Source organism: Ammospiza nelsoni, chromosome 34 (assembly GCF_027579445.1).
Source record: "Ammospiza nelsoni isolate bAmmNel1 chromosome 34, bAmmNel1.pri, whole genome shotgun sequence".
Classification (NCBI taxonomy): domain Eukaryota; kingdom Metazoa; phylum Chordata; class Aves; order Passeriformes; family Passerellidae; genus Ammospiza; species Ammospiza nelsoni.
The window spans coordinates 2,040,948-2,058,529 of NC_080666.1; the positions used below are offsets into that span (position 1 = coordinate 2,040,948).

Sequence of the window (17,582 nt, forward strand, 5' to 3'; positions counted from 1 at the left end):
GACATTTGGGGACAATTTGGGACATTTGGGGACATTTGGGGACATTTTGGGGACAATCCCGGGACATTTGGGGACATTGGGGACAATTTTGGGACATTTTGGGGACATTTTGGGGACATTTGGGGAAAATTTGGGGACAATTTTGGGACATTTTGGGGACAATTTTGGGGACATTGGGGACACTTTGTGGGCTTTGGGGACATTTTGGGAAATTTTGGGGACATTTGGGGACATTTTGGGGACAATTTTGGGGACAATTTGAGGAAAATTTGGGCACAATTTTGGGACATTTTGGGGACAATTTTGGGTGAAATTTGGGGACAATCTGGGGACATTTTGGGGACAATTTTGGGGACAATTTTGGGTGAAATTTGGGGACAATTTTGGGACATTTTGGGGACAATTTTGGGGACAATTTTGGGTGAAATTTGGGGACAATCTGGGGACATTTGGGGACAATTTTGGGGTCGCAGTTTTGGGGACATTTTTGGGACATTTCAGGAACAATTCCGGGAACAAAACGAGGAAATTTTGGGGCCCTTTGGGGACAATTTGGGGACAATTTGGGGACATTCTCAGGACATTTGGGGACATTTTGGGGACAATTTTGGAGTTGAATTTTTGGCAGATTTGGGGACAATTTTGGGGACAATTTTGGGGACAATTTGGGGACAATTTTGGGGACAATTCTTGGTTATTTGGGGGCGAATTTGGGGACAGTTTGGGGTCAATTTTCAGAACATTCGGGGACATTTGGGGACAATTTTGGGACATTTTGGGGACAATTTTGGGCCAAATTTGGGGCATTTTTGGGGACATTTGGGGACAATTTTGGGGGAAAATTGAGGGGAAAATTGGGACATTTTGGGGACAATTCTGGGGAAAATTGGGGCAAAATTTGGGGACAAATTGGGGAAATTTGGGGAAATTTGGGGACATTTTGGGGACAAATTGGGGAAATTTGGGGAAATTTGGGGACATTTTGGGGACAAATTGGGGAAATTTGGGGAAATTTTGGGACATTTTGGGGACAAATTGGGGAAATTTTGGGACAATTTGGGGACATTTTGGGGACATTTTAGGGACAATTTTGGGACATTTTGGGGACAATTCTGGGGAAATTTTGGGACTTTTGGGGTCAGAGAGGGGAGAAATTTTGGGGCAAATTTGGAATTTTTGGGGTCAATGACGGGGAAAATTTGGGGACAATTTGGGGACAATTTGGGGACAATTTTGGGGACAATTTGGGAGCATTTTGGGGCATTTTGGGGTCAATTTTGGGGAAAATCGGAGACATTTTGGAGATATTTTGGGTGAATTTTAAGGGAATTTTAAGTGAATTTTGGGGGAATTTTGGGTGAATTTTGGGCGAATTTTTGGTGAATTTTGGGTGAGTTTTAAGTGAATTTTGGGGGAATTTTGGGTGAATTTTAAGTGAATTTTGGGTGAGTTTTGGGTGAATTTTAAGTGAATTTTAAGGGAATTTTGGGGTGAATTTTAAGTGAATTTTGGGGGAATTTTGGGTGAGTTTTGGGTGAATTTTAAGTGAATTTTGAGTGAATTTTGGGTGAATTTTGGGTGAATTTTGGGTGAGTTTTGGGTGAATTTTGGGTGAATTTTAAGGGAATTTTGGGTGAGTATTGGGCGAATTTTAAGTGAATTTTGGGTGAATTTTAAGGGAATTTTGGGTGAATTTTGGGTGAATTTTGGATGAATTTTGGGTGAATTTTAAGTGAATTTTAGGTGAGTTTTGGGTGAATTTAAAGTGAATTTTTGGTGAATTTTGGGTGAATTTTGAGAGAATTTTGGGTGAATTTTGGGTGAATTTTAAGGGAATTTTAAGTGAATTTTGGGTGAATTTTGGGTGAATTTTGGGTGAATTTTAAGTGAATTTTGGGTGAGTTTTGGGTGAATTTTAAGTGAATTTTGGGTGAATTTTAAGTGAATTTTGGGTGAGTTTTGGGTGAATTTTAAGTGAATTTTAAGGGAATTTTGGGGCGAATTTTAAGTGAATTTTGGGTGAGTTTTGGGCGAATTTTAAGTGAATTTGGGTGAATTTTGGGTGAATTTTGGGTGAATTTTGGGTGAGTTTTGGGTGAATTTTGGGGTGAATTTGGGACCTTTTGGGTGAATTTTGGGGTTTAATTTTCAGATATTTGGGGGAAAGTTTTGGGGTAAATTTTGGGATTTTTGGGGTAAATTTTGGGGATTTTGGGGTGAATTTGGGGTAAATTTTGGGATTTTTGGGGTAATTTTGGGGGCGAATTTTGGGATTTTTTGGGGTGAATTTTGGGGTGAAATTCGGATTTTTTGGGGGTAATTTTGGGGTGAATTTCAGGGTAAATTTGGGATTTTTTGGGGTGAATTCTGGGGTGAAATTTGGAATTTTTGGGGTAATTTTGGGGTGAATTTGAGCCATTTTGGGGTAAATTTTGGGGATTTTTGGGGCGAATTTTGGGGTTTTTGGGGTGGATTCTGAGGTAAATTTGAGATATTTTGGGGGGAATTTTACAGAAAATTTTGGGGTGAATTTGGGATTTTTTGGGGATTTTTGGGGGTAAATTTGGGATATTTTGGGGTGAATTTTGGGGTGAATTTGGGATATTTTGGAGATAATTTTGGGGTGAATTTGGGGTGAAATTCGGACTTTTCTTGGGTAATTTTGGGGTGAATTTCAGGGTAAATTTGGGATATTTTGGGGTGAATTTTGGGGTTTAATTTTCAGATATTTTGGGGTGAATTTTGGGGATTTTGGGGTGAATTTTGGGGGTGAATTTTGGGATTTTTTGGGGATTTTTGGGGGTAAATTTGGGATATTTTGGGGTGAATTTTGGGGTGAATTTGGGATATTTTGGAGATAATTTTGGGGTGAATTTTGGGGTGAAATTCGGATTTTTTGGGGTAATTTTGGGGTGAATTTCAGGGTAAATTTGGAATTTTTTGGGGTAAATTTTGGGGTGAAATTCGGATTTTTTGGGGTAATTTTGGGGTGAATTTCAGGGTAAATTTGGGATATTTGGGGGTGAATTTTGGGGTTTAATTTTCAGATATTTTGGGGTGAATTTTGGGGTAAATTTGGGGATTTGGGGGTGAATTTTGGGCTGAATTCTGGGGTGAATTTTGGAATTTTTGGGGTAATTTTGGGGTGAATTTGAGCCATTTTGGGGCAATTTGGGGGGCGAATTTTGGGATTTTTTGGGGTGAATTTCGGGGTAAATTTGGGGTTTTTGGAGATAATTTTGGGGTGAATTTGGGGTTTTTTGGGGATTTTTGGGGTGAATTTGGGATATTTTGGGGATAATTTTGGGGTGAATTTTGGGGTGAAATTCGGATTTTTTGGGTAATTTTGGGGTGAATTTCAGGGTAAATTTGGGATTTTTTGGGGTGAATTTTGGGGTTTAATTTTCAGATATTTTGTGGTGAATTTTGGGGTGAATTTGGGATATTTTGGAGATAATTTTGGGGTGAATTTTGGGGTGAAATTCGGATTTTTTGGGGTGAATTTCAGGGTAAATTTGGGATATTTTGGGGTAAATTTTGGAGTTCAATTTTCAGATATTTTGGGGTGAATTCTGGGGTGAATTTTGGAATTTTTGGGATTTTGGGGGGTGAATTTTGGGGGTAAATTTTGGGATTTTGGGGGTGGATTCTGAGGTAAATTTGAGATATTTTGGGGGAAAATTTTACAGAAAATTTTGGGGCGAATTTTGGATTTTCGAGGTGAATCTTGGGGTGAATTTGGGATTTTGGGGAATTTGTGGGAAATTTTTTGTATTTTGGGAAATTTTCGGTGATTTTAAAATTTTTTCATGGATTTGGGGCAAATTTTCGAAATTTTGGGCAATTTTGGGGAATTTATTTTTTTAATTTTAAAATTTTTTTAGGCCAGAGCGGGAAAATTTTGTGGAATTTTTCACAACAATTTGTGAACATTTTTGATGGTTTTTTTTTACTTTTTAAAATTTTTTCATGGATTTGGGGCAAATTTTCGAAATTTTGGGCAATTTTGGGGGATTTTTTTTTTAAATTTTAAAATTTTTTCAGGCCAGAGCGGAAAAATTTTGTGGAATTTTTCACAACAATTTTTGAAAATTTTTGATTTTTTTTTTTACTTTTAAGGGAAATTTTTGAAGGGAATTTTTTTAATCGTTAACGGGAAAATTTTGAAGTTTTCAGCGGAAATTTTGGGGAATTTTTAAAAGGTTTTCTTTTTTGGTTCTTTTTGAAAATATTGGGAATTTCTTTCCAATTTTTCTCAAAATAATTTTTAAATTTTAAATTTTTTTCAATTTTGATTTTTTTTATTTTAATTTAAATTTCTGGGGCTTTTTTAAATTTAGAGGTAATTTTTGGGACTTACAGGAATTGTAGTGAAATTTTTTGAAAGCTTTTCAAGTTTTCTGTGAGCTTTATGAATTTTTGACAAATTTGAGAAAAAATTTTGAATTTTTTGGTTCTTGTGAGTTTCTTTTAGAATTTCTTTTTAATTTTTAAAGTGTTTTCGAAGTTTTTATTGTATTTTTTCCAGAATTTTCAAAGTATTTTAAAATCTTAAATGAAATCTTTGTGCATTTTGAGATGATTTGGGGATTTTGGGGGGATTTATTTTTTTACAAAATTTTCAGGTAGATTTTTTTAAGATTAATAATTTATAATTTAATAATTTAATAATTTATAATTTAATAATTTAATAATAAAATTTTTTAGAATTTTAGGAAGGTTTACAAAATACGGGAATTTTTGGAGGATTTTTCTTTTTTAATTAATAAAATTTTGAGTCATTTCAAAAGCATTTCGTTATTTTTTAAATATCGATGTTTTAAATATTTCCCAGGAATTTTTTTATTCGGGGATTTTTCCCAGGATTGTTTAAAATAAAATTTTCGGAATTTTTTTTTAATTTTTAAATTTTCCCGGCTTTTTCAATGATTATTTTTTGTAATTTTCCCATTAATTATATTAATTAAGTATTTTAATTAATTAATAATTATTTAATTATTTAATTAATAAATATTAATTAATTAATTAATAATTAATTATTTAATTAATTATTTTAATTAATTCCCCTCTGGAGGGGGCGGAGCTTGGCACAATCTTGGGCCCGGATTGGCCACGCCCACAAGTGAGTTTTGGCCACGCCCCTTCTCCCTTAGCCACGCCCATTTCTAGCCCCTCCCCTTAAACTTTGCCCTTTTTTGGTAACGCCCTTTAAGCCCCGCCCGCTTTAAGCCCCACCCTTAAGCCCCGCCCTAAATTCTGTATAATTTAGCCCCACCCACTTTTAAATTATTTCCCTTAAGCCCCGCCCACTTCATCTTACCCATTTTTGGCCCCACCCACCCAAGCCCCGCCCATTTCCTCGTTTCCATTTTAGCCCCTCCCCCTTCCAACCCTTCCCGCTTTGGCCCCACCCTCTTTTCTCTAAGCCACGCCCACTTTGGGGGCGGCCCCCGGAATTCAACTTCCTTAAAGCTCCGCCCACTCCAGCCCCGCCCTTTTTTCATTCTTATTTTAGCCCCGCCCACTTTCATTCCTTCCCCTTAAAGCCCCACCCTCTTTTGGTTAAGCCACGCCCACTCCCTTGAAACCACGCCCACTTTAATCCCCTCTTTTTTACCCTATTGCAATTTAAGCCCCACCCACTGTAAGCCCCTCCCACTTTAAGCCCCGCCCCAAATTCCTCCGAGTTGAAGCCCCGCCCACCTTTAACCCATTCCCTTTAAGCCCCGCCCACTTTATTTTCCATTCAAGCCCTGCCCACTATAAGCCCCACCCACTTTCCCAATACCAATTGAAGCCCCGCCCACTTTAAGCCCCGCCCACTTAATTCCATATTTTCAAAGCTCCACCCACTCAAGCCCCGCCCATTTCCTTATCCCCATTTTAGCCCCACCCCCTTGAAGCCACGCCCAATTCTTTTTAAACCACGCCCACTGAAACCCCTCCCCTTCATCCCTTCCCATGAAAGCCCCGCCCCTTTAAGCCCCACCCACTTTAAACCTGTCCCACCTTAAGCCCCGCCCACTTTATTTAGCACGAATGAAGCCCCACCCACTTTAAGCCCCTCCCTCTTTCTTCCCTTGAAGCTCCTCCCACTTAAGCCCCGCCCACCCAAGCCCCGCCCATTTCCCATTCTCCTAACCCTTGGCCACGCCCACTTTGACCACGCCCATTTCAACCCTGCCCTTTGTTCCATTTAAACCCCCCAGTTTTAAGCCCCGCCCACTAAATTTAATTCCCTTTAAGCCCCACCCCTTTAAGCCCCGCCCATTTCCCATTCCCATGTTTGCCCCGCCCACTTTCAATCTTTCCCCTTAAAGCCTCATCCTCCTTAAGCCACGCCCACTCTTCCTAAACCACGCCCACGTTTAATCCCTCTCCATCCTTATTTTTTATCCCCACCCACTTTAAGCCCCGCCCACTATTTCAATACCATTTAAGCCCCACCCACTCTAAGCCCCGCCCACTTAATTTAATTCCCTTTAAACCCCACCCCTTTAAGCCCCGCCCATTTCCCATTCCCATGTTTGCCCCGCCCACTTTCCATCTTTCCCCTTTAAGCCTCATCCTCTTTAAGCCACGCCCACTCTTCCTAAACCACGCCCACTTTTAAGCCCACTCCATCCTTGTTTATCCACACCCACTTTAAGCCCCGCCCACTCTTTCAATACCATTTAAGCCCCACCCACTTTAAGCCCCGCCCACTTCATTCCATCTATAAAAGCCCCACCCACCCAAGCCCCGCCCATTTCCCCATTCTTACTTCAGCCCCGCCCACTTTCAACCTTCCCCTTTAAGCCCCTCCCACTTTAGGCCACGCCCATTTTTCTTTTATGTTAGCCCCGCCCACTTTCAATTCTTCCCCTTTAAGCCCCATCCCCTTTAAGCCACGCCCACTTTTCCTAAACCACGCCCACTTCCATCCCCTCCCCTTACACCTTATAATTTGCCCCGCCCACTTTAAGCCCCGCCCATTTTCCCATTCTTACTTTAGCCCCGCCCACTTTCAACCTTCCCCTTTAAGCCCCACCCACTTTAAGCCCCGCCCCAAATTCCATCTAATTTAAGCCCCGCCCACTTTCAAACCAATCCTGTTAAGCCCCGCCCACTTCTTTCTCACTTAAGCCCCGCCCCCTTTGCCCGTATTTGGCTCAAGCCCCGCCCCCGCAGAGCTCTGCGCCTCCCATTGGCTGAAGCCGGAGCAGCCCCGCCCCTACGGCCCCACCCGGATCAGGCTCCGCCCACGGCGCCAATAAGCCACGCCCACTTTACCATATATGGACTTGTCTCGCTTTTCTTGGGGATTTTGAGATTTTTTTTCAGGGAATTTTTTGAAATTTTGGGCAATTCGGGGAATTTTGGGTGGAAATTTTAAAATTCTGTGGAAATTTTTAAAACTTTTAGAGAATTGTCGGCAAAATTTGCTGAATTTTTTTGGGAATTTTTGGTTCAAATCTCGGAATTTTGGAGGAGTTTGGGTTTTTCTCGACATTTCCGGGAGTTCGGAGGAAAATTTTTGGAAATTTAAAAAAAAAAAAATTTTGGGGGAAATCCAAAAAATTCTCGGGATATTTTTGGAAATTTTTGAAAAATATTTAAAATTTTGGGAGAAAATTTGGGAATTTTTGTGAAATTCAAGATTTTAAAGAAAATTTTTAAAAATAAATTGCATTTTTTCCGGAATCTCCCTCATTTAGAATTTGGGGATATTTCGGGTGAAAATGTGGAAATTTTGAGGAACTTTTGGTGGAAAATTGGGGAATTTTTATAAAATTTAGAAAGGATTTAAGAAATTTTTCATCATTTTTGCAAAATGTGGAATTGTTTTGAGATTTCTCGGCAAATTTTTAGTAAAACTTGGAAATTTTTGGAATTTTTGGGTCATTTTGGGGAGTTCTGAGGAAATCTAAAGAAATTTTGACGCAAAATCTTAAATTTTCAGGAATTTCGGAGAATTTTAGGTCAAATTGCAGTTTTTCAGATTATTTGGGTGAAATTTTGAGGCAAATTTTGAGAATTTTTTGGGATTTGGAGAATTTGGGGTGAAAATTGTGGTTTTCAGCAAGGTTTGGGACATTTTGGGGTGAAAATTTTCAAATTTTGATGAAATTTTAAAATTTAGTGCGATATTTTATTAAATTCTCGGCAAAAATTTTCAATTTTTTGGGGGGGAATTTGGGGAAAAATTTTCACCAACTTTGGGTGGAACTTGAAGCAAAATTCTTTCAGATTTTACATTAAATATATTATAATTTTATGCAAATTTTACGCAAATTTTGGGTAATTTTAATTTAATTTCACACAATTTTGCATTTTCGGGTGATTTCATGGAATTTTTAACAAAAATTCTGTTAAATTTTAAGGAAATCTTGAGAAATCCATTAAAATTTGAAGAAATTTTTAAAAATTTTGTGGAAGTTTTAAATTTTTTAAGCCCCGCCCCCTCCAAGAAGAAACCACGCCCATTTTTTGTCGTCCTCCGTTTTTATTGGCCGCCGATGACGTCATCCAACATCCGGCCCAAGATGGCGGCGTGGGCGGGGTCCAGCGAGGCCACGCCCACCCGGAAGCGCTCGGGGTCGGCCCCGCCCACCTGGCGGAGCAGCGCGAGCAGCGATTGGCTGAGATCTGAGGGGGCGGAGCCAAAGGGGGAGGGGGGAACAGGAAGCGACAAAAATGAGAAAAAAATGAGGAAAAAACACAAAAAAATCCCAATTTTTCCCAAAATTCCCCAAATTTCCATCCAAAACCCAAATTCCTCCCAAAAATTTCCCGAAATCCGAAATTCCCGCAAAATTCTCTCGGAAATTCCGCAAAATTTCCCAGAATTTTTTCCAAAATTCCCATTTTTTTCACCCCAAAATCCTCCTGGAATTTCCCTCAAATTCCCATTTTAGGCCTGAAATTCCCACCCCGAAATTCGCCCAAAAATCCCCAAAATTTCCCCCAAAACTTCCCCAAAAATTTCCCAAATTTTTTCCAAAATTCCCCCAAAATTCCTCAAAAATCCCAAAATTCTTCAAAATTCCCAAAAATTTCCCAAAAATTTCCCAAAAATTTCGGTTTTTTTCCCCAAAATTCCCCTTTCAATCGCAAAAATTTGCCTTAAAATCATCAAATTTTCTCCCGGATTTCCCCAAATTTCTTCCAAAATTCCCCAAAAATTCCCAAAATTTCCCCCAAATTCCCCAAAATTTCCCAAAATTCCCAAAAGTTCCCAAAAATTTACCCAATAATTTTGAATTTTTTCCCCAAAAATCCCTCAAAATTTCCCAAAAATTCCAAAAAATTTTCCCAAAATTTTGAATTTTTTGTCTCCAAAATTCCCCTTTCCATCACGAAAATTCGCCTTAAAATCACCCACTTTTCCCCCAGAATTTCCCAAATTTCTTCCAAAATTCCCTAAATTCCCAAAATTCCCAAAAATTTTGAATTTTTTCCCCCAAATTCCCCAAATTTCCCAAAATTTCCCAAAAATTTCCCAAAAATTTTGAATTATTTCCCCAAAATTCCCCTTTTAATTGCAAAAATTCGCCTGAAAATCACCCAATTTTCCCCCAGAATTTCCCAAATTTCTTTTAAAATTCCCAAAAAATTCCTAAAATTCTTCAAAATTCCCAAATTTCCCCAAAATTCCCCAAAAATTCCCAAAATTCTTCAAAATTCCCCAAAAATTTCGAATTATTTCCCCAAAATTCCCCTTTCAATTGCAAAAATTCGCCTTAAAATAATCAGATTTTCTCCCAGAATTTCCCAAATTTCTTCCAAAATTCCCTAAAAAATTCCCAAATTTCCCCAAAATGCCCAAAAATTTCCCAAAAATTTCAAATTTTTTCCCCAAAATTCCCCTTTTAATCACAAAAATTTGCCTTAAAATCATCAGATTTTCTCCCGGAATTTCCCAAATTTCTTCCTAAATTCCCCAAAAATTCCCAAAATTCTTCAAAATTCCCAAAAATTTCCTAAAATTTCCCAAAAATTTTGAATTTTTTGTCCCCAAAATTCCCCTTTCAATCGCAAAAATTCGCCTTAAAATCATCAAATTTTCTCCCGGATTTCCCCAAATTTCTTCCAAAATTCCCCAAAAATTCCCAAAATTTCCCCCAAATTCCCCAAAATTCCCAAAAGTTCCCAAAAATTTACCCAATAATTTTGAATTTTTTCCCCAAAAATCCCTCAAAATTTCCCAAAAATTCCAAAAAATTTTCCCAAAATTTTGAATTTTTTGTCTCCAAAATTCCCCTTTCCATCACGAAAATTCGCCTTAAAATCACCCAATTTTCCCCCAGAATTTCCCGAATTTCTTCCAAAATTCCCTAAATTCCCAAAATTCCCAAAAATTTTGAATTTTTTCCCCCAAATTCCCCAAAATTCCCAAAATTTCCCCAAAAATTTCAAATTATTTCCCCAAAATTCCCCTTTTAATCGCAAAAATTCGCCTGAAAATCATCAGATTTTCTCCCAGAATTTCCCAAATTTCTTCCAAAATTCCCTAAAAAATTCCCAAAATTTCGAATTTTTTCCCCAAAATTCCCCTTTTAATTGCAAAAATTCGCCTTAAAATCATCAGATTTTCTCCCGGAATTTCCCAAATTTCTTCCAAAATTCCCCAAAAATTCCCAAAATTCTTCCAAAATTCCCAAAAATTTCCCAAAAATTTCAAATTATTTCCCCAAAATTCCCCTTTCCATCGCAAAAATTCGCCTTAAAATCACCCAATTTTCCCCCAGAATTTCCCAAATTTCTTCCAAAATTCCCCAAAAAATTCCCAAAATTCTTCAAAATTCCCAAATTTCCCCAAAATTCCCAAAAATTTCCCCCAAATTTCAATTTTTTTCCCCAAAATTCCCCTTTTAATTGCAAAAATTCGCCTTAAAATCACCAAATTTTCTTCCGGAATTTCCCGAATTTCTTCCAAAATTCCCCCAAAATTCCCAAATTTTCCCCAAAATTCCCAAAAATTTAATTTTTTTCCCCAAAATTCCCCTTTTAATTGCAAAAATTCGCCTTAAAATCACCCAATTTTCCCCCAGAATTTCCCAAATTTCTTCCAAAATTCCCCAAAAATTCCCGAAATTTCCCCAAAATTCCCAAATTTCCCGAGAATTCCGGAATTTTCCGACCGTTCTGGAGCCGTCCCAGGGCCAGGGCGGGGCCGACGGCGCCGACGAGCTCGGGGAGGTGGGGGAGGAGCTGGGGACGAAATTTGGGTCAAAAATCCCAAAATTTGGGAAAATTTCCGAAAAATTTCGGAAAAATATTCCCCCCAAATTTTTTTTTGTTTTATTTTGAATTTTTATTGATTTTTTCCTGATTTTTTCTTGAATTTTTTTCCCGCATTTTTCCCTCTTTTTTCCCCAAATTTTTCCCAGATTTTTCCTAAATTTATTTCAAAATTTTTTCAAATTTTTCCCAAATTTTCCTCAAAATTTTCCCCAAATTTTCTTGAATTTTTCCTGAATTTTTCCCAGGTTTTCCTAAATTTTTAAAATTTTTTCCAAATTTTCCCAAATTTTCTCTCCAAATTTTCCCCAAATTTTCTTCAATTTTTCCTGAATTTTTCCCTCTTTTTTTCCCAAATTTTTTTTTCCACATTTTCCCAAAATTTCTCCAAATTTTCTTGAATTTTTCCTGACTTTTTCTCTCTTTTTCCTGAACTTTTTAAAATTTTTTTCCAAATTTTCCCAAATTTTCTTGAATTTTTCCTGAATTATTCCCACATTTTTACGAAATTTAAAACTTTTTTTTCCAAATTTTTCCCAAATTTTTCCTGAATTTTTCCTTTTTTCCCCATATTTTTCCCAGATTTTTCCTAAATTTTTTTCAAGTTTTTTTCAAATTTTCCCTCCAAATTTTCCCCAAACTTTCTTGAATTTTTCCTCAATTTTTCCCTGTTTTTTCCCCAAATTTTTCCCAGATTTTTCCTAAATTTATTTCAAATTTTTTTCAAATTTTCCCAAATTTTCCCTCAAAATTTTCCTCAAATTTTCTTCAATTTTTCCTGAATTTTCCCTCTTTTTTCCCCAAATTTTTTCCAGATTTTTCCTAAATTTTTAAAACTTTTCCCAAGTTTTCCCAAATTTTCTCTCCAAATTTTCCCCAAATTTTCCCAAGTTTTCCTGCATTTTCCCCTCATTTTTCCTGGATTTTTTCTAAATTTTTAAATTTTTTTTCCAAAATTTTCCCAAATTTTTCCTGAACTTTTTAAAAATTTTTTCCAAATTTTCCCCAAATTTTCTTGAATTTTTCCTGAATTTTTCCCTCTTTTTCCCCCAATTTTTCCCAGATTTTTCCAAAATTTAAAAAATTTTTTCCAAATTTTCCCTGCAAATTTTCCCCAAATTTTCTTGAATTTTTCCTGAATTATTCCCAGATTTTTACGAAATTTAAAAAATTTTTTTTCAAAATTTCCCTCCAATTTTTCCCCAAATTTTCCATTTCTCCCCCAAATTTTTCCCCCAAATTTTCTCCACTTTTCCCACATTTTCCCATTTTTTTCCTGCATTTTCCCACAATTTTTTCCCTTTTTTCTCTATTTTTTACCCCAAATTTCCCCAAGAATTTTCTCTTTTTTCCTCCATTTTTTCCTCCAATTTTTCCAAATATTTCGGAAAAATTTGCCCCAATTTTCCCCCCAAATTTTTCTGTTTTATTCTGAATTTTTATTGATTTTTTCCTGATTTTTTCTTGAATTTTTTCCTGATTTTTTCCCTCTTTTTTCCCCAAAATTTTCCCATATTTTCCTAAATTTTTAAAACTTTTTCCAAATTTTCCCAAAATTTCTCTCCAAATTTTCCCCAAATTTTCTTGAATTTTTCCTGAATTTTTCCCTCTTTTTTTCCCAGATTTTTCCTAAATTTTTAAAATTTTTTTTCGAAATTTTCCCTCAAATTTTTCCCCAAATTTTCCATTTTTCCCCCAAATTTTTTCCCCAAAATTTTCTGATTTTCCCAATTTATTCCTGCATTTTTCCTGCATTTTCCCCACAATTTTTTCATTTTTTTCTCAATTTTTTACCCCAAATTTCCCCAAGAATTTTCTCTTTTTTCCTCCACTTTTACTCAAATTTTTTCAATTTCTTCCTGAATTTTCCCCCATTTTTCTCCCCATTTTCTCCTGTTTTGCCCCAAATTTTCCCAGATTTTTTATTTTCAATTTTTGCAATTTTTCCTTTAAATTTCCAAATATTTTTCCAATTTTTTTCACAATTTTTGTCCAATTTTCCCTCTTTTTCTCTCACATTCACCCCAATTTTCCCCAAATTTTCCCAATTTTTTCCCAAAATTTTCCCATTTTTCCCCCCAAATTTTTTCAATTTTTTCCCCAAAATTTTCTCAGATTTTCCCAATTTATTCCTGAATTTTCCTGCATTTTTCCTGCATTTTTCCACAATTTTTCCCCCCAAATTTCCCCAAGAATTTTCTCTTTTTTCTCCATTTTTCCTCCAATTTTTCCAATTTCTTCCTGAATTTTCCCCCATTTTTCTCCCCATTTTCTCCTGTTTTGCCCCAAATTTTCCCAAATTTTTTATTTTCAATTTTTGCAATTTTTCCTTTAAATTTCCAAATATTTTTCCAATTTTTTTCCCAATTTTTTATCCAAAATTTCTCATTTTTTCCGCCCAATTTCTGCCCTCCAAAATTTTTTTCTATTTTCATTTTTCAATTTTTCCCCTGAATTTTCTCCAATTTTCCCCCAAATTTTCACCCGTTTTTTCCCAATTATTTCTTCCATTTTCCCTCGAATTTCTCGGAATTTTTTCCCTCAAATTTTAATTAATTTTCCCCAAAGTTTTCCAATTTTTCTCCTATTTTTTCCCCAAATATTTCTCAAATTTCCCCCAATTTTTCTTAAATTTTTCCTGATTTTTTCCTAAATTTTTCCCCATTTTTCCCACAAATTTTCTCCAATTTTTCTCCAATTTTCCCCAAATATCTCTCAATTTTCACCAGATTTTTATTAAATTTTACCTGATTTTTTCCTAATTTTTTTCTGATTTTTTTCCACAAATTTTCTCCTATTTTTTCCCCAAATATCTCTCCATTTTCCCTGGATTTTTATTGAATTATTTCTGATTTTTTCCAAATTTTTTCTGATTTTTTTCACAAATTTTGTCCAATTTTTCTCCTATTTTTTCCCCAAATATCTCTCAAATTTTCCCTGGATTTTTATTGAATTTTTCCTGATTTTTTCCACAACTTTTCTCCAATTTCTCTTCTATTTTTCCCCAAATATCTCTGAATTCTCCCCACTTTTTTATTGAATTTTTCCTGATTTTTTCCTAAATTTTTCCAATTTTTTTCCCAATTTTTCTCCAATTTTCCCCCAAATATCTCTCAATTTTCCCCCAATTTTTATTAAATTTTACCTGATTTTTTCCTAAATTTTTCCCCATTTTTCCACAAATTCTCTCCAATTTTTCTCCTATTTTTCCCCAAATAAATCTCAACTTTCCCCAGATTTAAATTCAATTTTTCCTGATTTTTTCCTGAATTTTTCCGATTTTTTTCCACAAATTTTCTCCAATTTTTCTCCTATTTCTTCCCCAAATATCTCTCAATTTTCCCTGGATTTTGATTGAATTTTTTCTGATTTTTTCCTAAAATTTTTCCAATTTTTTTCACACAAATTTTCTCCAGTTTTTCTCCTATTTTTTCCCAAATATCTCTCAATTTTGCCCAGATTAAAATTCAATTTTTCCTGATTTTTTCCTAAATTTTTTCTGATTTTTTTCACAAATTTTCTCTAATTTTTCTCCAAATATCTCTCAATTTCCCCCAATTTTTCTTAAATTTTTCCTGATTTTTTCCAAATTTTTCCCCATTTTTTCCACAAATTTTCTCCAATTTTTCTCCAACTTTTCCCCAAATCTCTCTCAATTTTCCCTGGATTTTTATTGAATTATTTCTGATTTTTTCCAAATTTTTTCCGATTTTTTTCCACAACTATTCTCCAATTTTTCTCCAATTTTTCCCCAAATATCTCTCAATTTTCACCAGATTTTTATTAAATGTTATCTGATTTTTTCCTAATTTTTTTCTGATTTTTTTCCACAAATTTTCTCCTATTTTTTCCCCAAATATCTCTCCATTTTCCCTGGATTTTTATTGAATTATTTCTGATTTTTTCCAAATTTTTTCCAATTTTTTTCCACAAATTTTCTCCAATTTTTCTCCTATTTTTTCCCCAAATATCTCTCCATTTTCCCTGGATTTTTATTCAATTTTTCCTGATTTTTTCCTAATTTTTTCTGATTTTTTTCACAAATTTTGTCCAATTTTTCTCCTATTTTTTCCCCAAATAACTCCATATTTTCCCCAGATTTTTATTAAATTTTACCTGATTTTTTCCTAAATTTTTCCCTATTTTTTTCACAAATTTTCTCCAATTTTTCCCCCAAATATCTCTCAATTTTCCCTGGATTTTTATTGAATTATTTCTGATTTTTTCCAAATTTTTTCCGATTTTTTTCACAAATTTTCTCCAATTTTTCTCCAATTTCTCCCCAAATATCTCTCAATTTTCACCAGATTTTTATTGAATTATTTCTGATTTTTTCCAATTTTTTTCCGATTTTTTTCCACAAATTTTCTCCAATTTTTCTCCAATTTTCCCCCAAATATCTCTCAATTTTCTCCAAATTTAAATTGAATTTTTCCTGATTTTTTCCACAAATTTTCTCCAATTTTTCTCCTATTTTTTCCCCAAATATCTCTCAATTTTCACCAGATTTTTATTGAATTTATCCTGATTTTTTCCAAATTTTTCCGATTTTTTTCCACAAATTTTCTCCAATTTTTGTCCTATTTTTTTCCCCAAATATATCTCAAATTTTCCCTGGTTTTTTATTGAATTTTTCCTGATTTTTTCCACAAATTTTCTCCAATTTCTCTTCTATTTTTCCCCAAATATCTCTGAATTCTCCCCACTTTTTTATTGAATTTTTCCTGATTTTTTCCTAAATTTTTCCAATTTTTTTCCCAATTTTTCTCCAATTTTCCCCCAAATATCTCTCAATTTTCCCCCAATTTTTATTAAATTTTACCTGATTTTTTCCTAAATTTTTCCCCATTTTTCCACAAATTCTCTCCAATTTTTCTCCTATTTTTCCCCAAATAAATCTCAACTTTCCCCAGATTTAAATTCAATTTTTCCTGATTTTTTCCTGAATTTTTCCGATTTTTTTCCACAAATTTTCTCCAATTTTTCTCCTATTTTTTCCCCAAATATCTCTCAATTTTCCCTGGATTTTGATTGAATTTTTTCTGATTTTTTCCTAAAATTTTTCCAATTTTTTTCACACAAATTTTCTCCAGTTTTTCTCCTATTTTTCCCCAAATATCTCTCAATTTTGCCCAGATTAAAATTCAATTTTTCCTGATTTTTTCCTAAATTTTTTCTGATTTTTTTCACAAATTTTCTCCAATTTTTCTCCAATTTCTCCCCAAATATCTCTCAATTTTCACCAGATTTTTATTAAATTTTTCCTGATTTTTTCCAAATTTTTCCCCATTTTTTCCACAAATTTTCTCCAATTTTTCTCCAATTTTCCCCCAAATATCTCTCAATTTTCCCCAAATTTAAATTGAATTTTTCCTGATTTTTTCCCAATTTTTCCTGATTTTTTTCACAAATTTTCTCCAATTTTTCTCCTATTTTCCCCCAAATATCTCTCAATTTTCCCCGGATTTTTATTGAATTTTTCCTGAATTTTTCCGATTTTTTTCCACAAATTTTCTCCAATTTTTCTCCTATTTTTCCCCAAACATATCTCAATTACTCCCGATTTTTATTAAATTTTACCTGATTTTTCCCTAAATTTTTTCCAAATTTTTTCCACGAATTTTCTCCAATTTTCCCCAGATTAAAATTCAATTTTTCCTGATTTTTTCCTGAATATTCTCCTTTTTTTTCCACAATTTTCTCGAATTTTTCCCCAATTTTTCCCCAAATAAATCTCAATTTCCCCCAGATTAAAATTCAATTTTTCCTCATTTTTTCCTGAATATCCTCTTTTTTTTTCCACAAATTTTCTCCAATTTTTCTCCTATTTTTCCCCAAATAAATCTCAATTTTCCCCAGATTTAAATTGAATTTTTCCTGATTTTTCCCTGATTTTTTCCCAATTTTTCCCACAAATTCTCTCCAATTTTTCCCCAATTTCTCCCCAAATAAATCTCAATTTTCCCCAAATTTAAACTCCATTTTTCCAGATTTTTTCCTGAAATTTTTCCAATTTTTTCCCACAAATTTCCTCCAATTTTTCTCCTATTTTTACCCCAAATATCTCTCAATTTTCCCCAGATTTTCATTCATTTTTTTCTGATTTTTCCCTAAATTTTTTCCAAATTTTTTCCACGAATTTTCTCCAATTTTCCCCAAATTTAAATTGAATTATTTCTGATTTTTTCCTAAATTTTTTCTGATTTTTTTCCACAAATTTTCTCCAACTTTTCCCCTATTTCTCCCCAAATAAATCTCAATTTTCCCCAGATTAAAATTCAATTTTTTCCTGATTTTTTCCTGAGTTTTCCCCAACTTTTCCCACAAATTTTCTCCAACTTTTCCCCTATTTCTCCCCA

At 34.5% G+C, this 17,582-nt stretch overlaps 1 protein-coding gene across 1 annotated transcript in view; it reads right to left on the reverse strand.

The window, feature by feature from the left end:
* Nucleotides 1–8,465: 8,465 nt before the first annotated feature.
* Nucleotides 8,466–17,582, reverse strand: part of IPO4 (importin 4) — a 62,328-nt gene continuing 53,211 nt past the window's right edge. The window contains exons 28-29 of the mRNA XM_059491422.1: nt 11,124–11,193; nt 8,466–8,628 (exon numbers count right to left, since the gene is read on the reverse strand). Coding sequence (XP_059347405.1) covers nt 8,486–8,628; nt 11,124–11,193 — 213 coding nt within the window. The 3' untranslated portion in view covers nt 8,466–8,485. The remainder of the gene's footprint in view (nt 8,629–11,123; nt 11,194–17,582) is intronic.